This window comes from Limulus polyphemus, unplaced genomic scaffold (genome assembly GCF_000517525.1).
Source record: "Limulus polyphemus unplaced genomic scaffold, Limulus_polyphemus-2.1.2 Scaffold1447, whole genome shotgun sequence".
NCBI lineage: Eukaryota > Metazoa > Arthropoda > Merostomata > Xiphosura > Limulidae > Limulus > Limulus polyphemus.
This window is the reverse complement of record NW_013667057.1, coordinates 98,121-105,649: the sequence shown is the minus strand read 5'-3', so window position 1 is coordinate 105,649 and position 7,529 is coordinate 98,121. Positions and strand designations below refer to the sequence as shown.

General features: G+C 36.1%; 1 protein-coding gene across 3 annotated transcripts in view; it reads left to right on the top strand.

The window, feature by feature from the left end:
- The first annotated feature begins 58 nt into the window (after positions 1–58).
- The window catches only part of LOC106463619 (NGFI-A-binding protein 1-like), a 90,484-nt gene continuing 83,013 nt past the window's right edge, over positions 59–7,529 (top strand). For 2 of the 3 annotated variants that reach the window (XM_022391154.1, XM_022391153.1), the window contains exon 1: positions 60–158. In XM_022391154.1, coding sequence (XP_022246862.1) covers positions 62–158 — 97 coding nt within the window. In that variant the 5' untranslated portion in view covers positions 60–61. Of the gene's footprint in view, positions 159–7,529 lie in introns of all 3 variants that reach the window. The other variant, XM_013923668.2, reaches the window with a different exon arrangement.

The window sequence follows — 7,529 nt, the reverse complement described above, 5'->3', positions numbered from 1 at the left end:
TTAGTTTAACAATTATATATATATATATATATATATATATACATGTTTTTGTACAGTTGCAATGACGTCACAACCTGCAAACGAATCAGAACTACAGTTATACAGAGTCCTTCAACGAGCCAACCTTTTGAATTACTACGACACATTTATTTGTCAAGGTGAGTATTCTTTTCATCACTACTATCGCTGGAGCAATGTAATCATAAAAAATAGTTTTGCCCCAAAACGTTTCACACATGAAATCCAGAAGCGTCTAGCTGACCATATTCGCTCATCCCCGAACCTCCTTCTTTTACAGACTTTTAGTATTTTTTTTTTTCATGTAAGTTGCTTTACAATGGTATCTAAGTAGAATTTGTATAAAAGCAACGGCGACTAACATGAAAAATTTCCATTTTTTTAAATAATGAATTTCTAATATTTCATTTACTAGTATTTATTCTACCCTGACGTCATATGGCTTTTAGTAGCTATCATATTTTTGTCTAAATATATTATATTTAAGTGTTATACAATCTTACAGGCGTATGCTACCTCATGCAAAATGGATTATCCAAAAAACGGTTTTTAGATTTTCATTATCGCTTCTATTATATATGTTCTTAGCAAAGGCTTTTACATCATGTTTCGTTAAATGGACAGCTAAGCTGAACAGTTTTGGCGTTTTCCGTTTCGCGCCTTCTTTGCACTGACACTAAGTTTGTTCATATGTTCGTAACTCAAGGCTGTTCATGACACTAAGGTAAGTACCATTCATAGTTTACCAGTATTTTCACACCAGAGAGCCTGCTTCCACCAAATTAAGAACTCGGGAACTATCTGTATATCTTTTTATATAACTTGCTTTGCCTTGTATATTACATCTCAACTAACATGGCCAGGTGGTTAGGGCGCTCGGCTCGCAATCTGAGGGTCGCGGGTTCGAGTCCCCGTTCCGCCGAACATACTCGCCCTTTCAGCAGTGGGGGCATTATAATGTGACGGTCAATCGTTGGTAAGAAAGTAGCCTAAGAATTGGCAATGGGTGGTGGTGATGACTAGCTGCCTTTCCTGGAATTTTTCACTGCTAAATTAGGGACGGCTAACGCAGATAACCCTCGTGTAGCTTTGCGCGAAATTCAACAAGATTCTGCTATACCAGTAAAATGTTTATAGGAATTTATAATACTTCAGCTATCACACCGCAAATCCACTGTATATGCTTCATCAATATTCATTTCTGCACGTTCTTCCCTAGAAAATCAACCAAAATGTACTGTTAACTTAATCGTTACTCTTATAAATACGTAATAATGCCAGTCTCCATCATCCAGTTAATTTGTATGCAAATCAGGCATCTGATGTCCTGTCATTTTATGTAAAACGCAAATACTTTGGTCTTCCTTTCTTGTAAAGGACTGTTTTGTAGAGATAACTTTAAATCAGTTGACTTTCATATGGAATGTAGTTGTCACAACATCAAAGACAGTCTGTTTTCAATGCTACATGCTCAGAATCAGAGTGTCAATAAGGTCCTGAGTTATTATTCATAAGCACGCAAGACATTATTTCTGGTCAATTCTCTCTTTTTCAAGGATTGTATCGACTTGTTTAGTGTCGTCACCTACTTGACTAGCTTAAGGGCTAACTGCACCATCACAAAGGAGCTTAAGATATGATCTCTAAAGCTGTAAAATGAATGCTGCTCTATTGTGTAAGATATTGAGGGTAGTACGCCTATTAGTGTTGTTCTTGCCATGTGTGTCACGCTCTTTCAAGAAAATGGCTTTGAATATTGAGAGAACTTGGTTCCAGATGAATATACGCCACTTATCTGACTACATGTAGTGTGAATCTTCTGTAAGAGGAATATTGTCATTCGTCCACTTTACGTGTTCTTGGTGCCGTTAAAGACGATCTGTTTTGTGTCCTACTTTGACCGTAATTGCATCACATTGGGCATCTGAGTGACGCGGCATTTAATTACATGTACGAACATCTGACTCAGTCTCGGAGAAGGTACTTATGGTTCGACTGTTTGTGGAGTGGATGATAATTACATTGTTTAGGTGTCAAGCGACCTTACCAATAGTTTTGAAGCGATTCTACATTTTGTTAGCAATACTTTGAGACAAGTATAACCAATTCAGAATAACCTGCTATGATCGGCCAGCTTCTATTTGACCGATGGCTCTCTTCATGAGTGAAACATCGAAATCTCTCCTTTGAGATCAAACCATAGTTTATGAACAATTTGAAACATGTGAAACGCAGTTATTCACTTCAAAGCGACAACCGAAACGAGACTGTGTGAGGTAACTATATATATAATACAGATTATATGACCTATAATTTACATAACAATGATGTACGGAAATACCGAGGAGACTGACAGTTTTTTAACAGTGGTCTTGTATTTTCATAGATGTAACATAATTTTTGATTAACTATCTAGATTATATAAATATGTAAACCCCTGAGTAAGTAATACTTAAGCCAATATCCAGTAGTACTAATACCAGTTATACCTCCGCAGGGCCCCTGAAATTGTTTTGTTTCAACAGTAAATAAAACCAAAATTAAGAGTAACAAATATTTTTATTTCTTGCTTTTGAAGTTCATATGTCATGCCGTGTTGTAGTCTACAGAGTGCATAATTCTTCTCGTGATTCATGACATGCGCACATTTTACTAACGTCACGACAGTACAAATTGCAACGTTAAGCGTCCCTTAGGTGATATCATTTTATTTCTTCTGAATAACTGACAGACAAGACACTACTGTATAGTGGTGCGAGTAGTTAAAAAAGGTGACCTCTCCAGGCGGCCTTCGGACACCTTTCGGGGAAATAAAAGAGAATACAACATCGAAGACCAGAATGAATCTCAAAATACAAATTCGAATAAGTTAATGCTAATAATGTGATATAGGAGAAATAAAGCCATCATCCGTCTCATGGAGTACAAAACAATATTAGAGCAATGTATGCACTTGACTCATCTGTGGAAGTTAATAGTAACCACAGAACGTTGCTAGGTAACTATAAAGATGGGTGGTAACCATGGGTTGTTGCTAAGTAACTGTGGAGAAATATGCTACATTGATGTACACTTCTGCAAGTTCTTCCCTAGAAAAGCAACCAAAAGTACACTATCAAGTTCATTTAAGTAGAAGTGTGAAATTGTTTGAAAATTCCAAAATCGTTGATGCTCTAGGTATGGGATTATTTGATAATTAGGAATACCATATTTAATTATTTGTATATCAATAATAACTTCCGATCATAGATCAAAACTACAAATCAACTCGGTAATGAGTATAACTAATTAAATGTCCTTTTGTTACGATTTTACTTGTAAAGATCAGAGGGCATTGTTTTATCAGTTGGGCACTCTCACTGTGAAGACTATTTTCGGCCGTAAACCCAATAAGATTTTACGAGATTCGACCAGATTAGAAGATATTTACCTTAATCCTAAATCTATATCAAGGCCTATCAAAATATCCTGTACACTTGTACGCCGGGCTACAGATTTATTAGTGACTTCGTTTATTTTAGATATACTTACCTACCTTTGTATTGCAAGAAGAAGAAAAAACATCTTTTCAGTAGCAACTCCAAATAATTTTTATGTGTGTGTGTGTATAATTGTTTAATTCTATGATCAGTATTTTTTTGAAGTGTCAACTGTTTATAACGTTGAACAAACACATTATATTTTTGTTTAAAATGTTACATAGTCTGAATAATAGACTGGTTGAAGGAAACTTATTTCAAGCTCGTTTTTCAAGATTTTAGATTTATAAGTACATCATTATACACAGATATACTCACCATATATTTCAACTAGTTATTTAAGTATTTATCTTATTTAACTATTCAAAACGGATTAGCTGAGACAAAACCCAGTTGCTTTAAGTTAGCCCTTCCTGGCCCACTTTAAGAACTCAAAGTCAAACTATTTTGTGATACCGATATTTACACTCTAACAGTAGACGATCATATTGTTTCTAATACATCGTTTTGAATACATGATTATGTTTTATTATTTTATTTCTGTCCCCCAGTAGATCAGCGATATGTTTACGGACGTAGACTTACAACGCTAAAATCCTAGGTTTCTTTCCTCCCGATGGACAGAGCGCAGATAACTTTGTATGACTTTACGCTAAAAATATAAAAAACAACAAACTTTTATTTCTATTGAATAAGCAAAACAGTGGAACTCATTTTTCATTAAATCTATAAGCGATAAAATTTTCCAGTTATATAGTAATAGGTAACTTAATTTGTTTAATCTAATGATGAAAGCTTAGTCCGAAAGCTCGTGCTTACTATTTCAAACACACGCTTTTGGAACTTTGGTCATAGTGATTGAATAGCAGGGGGTGGTTTTAGCTATGACATGAGTAATGTTTATTGTTTTAATACTTATAACGTATTAGATATGATGTAATATTTATGACGTATTATAAACCATGTGATTGTCTACTTTTATTGTGTGTTTGTTATTAAGCACAAAGCTACACAAAGGGCTATCTGTGCTCTGCCCACCACGGATATTGAAACCCGGTTTCTTGCAGTATAAATCCGCAGACATACCGCTGTGCCACTAGGGGGCACTACTGTTATTGGGTAAGTAGTGGTATCACAAAAAGGTTGAATTTTATTTCTTTACAAAGTGAGCCGGGAAGTGGGTTTTGTTTCAGCTAGTCCGTTAAATTAGATATATAGTTTGATTTATTTTGCCCGTATTTTGTACTTTTGTAAGTATATGATTTTCAAATACGTGCGCTGTTTCCTTTTTGTTTTCCAGCCGTACTTTAAACATTAAGTTCGCGAAAACATTTACGGTGCTTGTTTTAACACACTGCTTAGAGATTATGGTCAACGCGTATAGTGGAATTAGTTTGCTATAGAGATTTGATTGCAGAACGTTCACGTGAGCGTTGGTATAGTTGAATCAACAGTTTAACGGAAATCATTGATGTTATATGTGCTTGCCAGATTGCATGTATGTAGTTATTACTTGTCGTGGACTACAAGCAAATTTAGTCAATAAAAAACATGACGTTGAACTGTTTTTGGTTACTATCCAACATGCTTGAACTGATGCCTTCCCACCTGACCCTCCACGAAACGTGCACGTGCAGTGTATAATCAATTCATAGATCATTCTTGAGGGGTGGAAAAAAAAAAAGGCGTTCCTGGTGGAGACCGCTTGTAGTCAAGGGAGACGTGATGAAACATTCAGCGTGATCTAAGCCTACTCCTGTATTTTTACTACACTACCTGCATGGACACACTGCTTTTAAAAAATACATAAATATGATCATTTCGTTTCTTCTGACGACTCTTAACTCACTAGTGTTTATTTGTTTGTTTCTTTTTGAATTTCGCGCAAAGCTACACGAGGGCTATCTGCGCTAGCCGTCCCTAATTTAGCAGTGTAAGACTAGAGGGAAGGCAGCTAGTCAACACCGCCCACCGCCAACTCTTGGGCTACTCTTTTACCAACGAATAGTGGGATTGACCGTCACATTATAATGCCCCCACGGCTGAGAGGGCGAGCATGTTTGGTGGGACGGGGATTCGAACCTGCGACCCTTAGATTGCGAGTCGAGCACCTTATCCACCTGGCCATGCCGGGCAAATTACTAGTGAGTATATATGTTGCCTCTGCACGACGCCAGGAATATGAGAATTAACACTTTGAACCATCTGCTGTAGTTGGGCTGAATTTAACAAAATCATTACGATACAGATATTTTTATTTGGTACACGTGGAAACAGTTTGAGTTCATAAATGCCACACACAAACTAGTCGAGATATTATATTTTTCCCCACTTTTTGATTACCTTCACAATGTAATGTTAACCCTACAAAACTGAATGATATATTTGACAAGATGGTGATCAGTTAGAACGTTAGAAGATGGTGAGTTGAACTAAGAAGAGCGCCACTAATTCCATGTCTAAAAATGATGTAAGAGAGAGAGAGAGCTTTGTCTCTGTAAGTTAAGCTATAAATCCTGCTATGTACTTAGTTTTAAGCTTTATCAATTTATGTAATATATGTTTGGATTCGTGGCAGTAAAGTCAAAACCCAGATTTTAGAGTAATGAACGACCATCAGGATCTCTCGAAGTTTGTTGTGAAAGACATTAGTACAGTTAATTATCTTTTCCCATATTTACTGCCGTGTATAATATCCAATTAAACATTTTACTCAATTCATCGATTTCACATTTAACTTCTATACTTATCCAATGGTACACCACCACTGAAGCGGTGATGATCACCTAACCCTAACGTCACCGTGTAATTACGGTTTTAGGGCAGATTGATAAGTATGTAGTCATAAAGAGCTGAAGTTCATTTTCACATTTAACTCTCTCTCTCTCTTTGTCTCTCCCTCTCTCTCTTTCTTTTCATTAATAATATATTTTTAAAACTTAGAACAGTAAGGCGTAATTAAAATAATTGCAAGGGTGTAGGATTTGGCTAATAGAGTGCCTTGGTGTCTGGTACGAGTTTTACAGCTCCTAGTTTATGTTTTCGCAAATTATTTGGTGCTTTACGCTACTGAGAAAAGCGATTGTTTGTTAATTTTTTTATTTTCTTAAATTGTCTATATCCTTTATTTGGAAGTCGTTAGAGTCCCCCCGATTGATCAGCAGCAAATTTACGGACTTATAACACTAAAATCTAGGGTTTTTACCCGTGGTGGACAGAATGTAGAAAAATCATTTTATAGCTTTGCGCTAATAACAACAACAACAAGAAAATCAGGTGTAAAAAAAGAAGCTAACACTTGTCACTAATTGTTCATATATTAACTCTTGTCGCTTGTTATTCAGATGCTAACTTTTGTCATTAGGTGTACATATATTAACTCTTTTCGCTTGTTATTCAGATGCTAACTGTTGTCACTAGGTGTACAAGTGCTAATTTTCTTATTGCTAGGTGTCCAGATGGTAAAATATTAGTATGTATGGTTTGATTATGCAAATTCTCCACACTCGTGTGTCGAGAATTGTTTTACAGTAACTTGATATTACTATTCATCGTTATCAAAATTCTAACGTCCCATACAATTAGTATAAATGTAATGTAAACATTTTATATAGTGACGACATTATACTTTACTTCAGTGTCCATTTTGAACCCGAATCTTTCCATCTTGCCTCCCAGTGGCACGGTGGTATGTCTGCGGACTTACAACGCTAGAAACCGGGTTTTGATACCTGTAGTGGGCAGAGCACAGATAGCCCATTGTGTAGTTTTGTGTTTTACTTCAAACAAAGAAAGGAAATTTTAATTTTGATATTTCGTAGGTACACGTCATTTTAACAAAACACTTTCAGTCTGATTCGATAACAGAGTTTTCTGAATGCCCCCCGCCCCAGTGCCTGAGCGATAAGATTGAAAGACCACACCACAGATATCCATTATGGTAGTAACAGGACATTTTGGTTTATGTACTCTTGACAGCAATGTTCATCTTACTCTTCAGTGATATTTTTGTCGCTGCACTTCGGCCCGAGA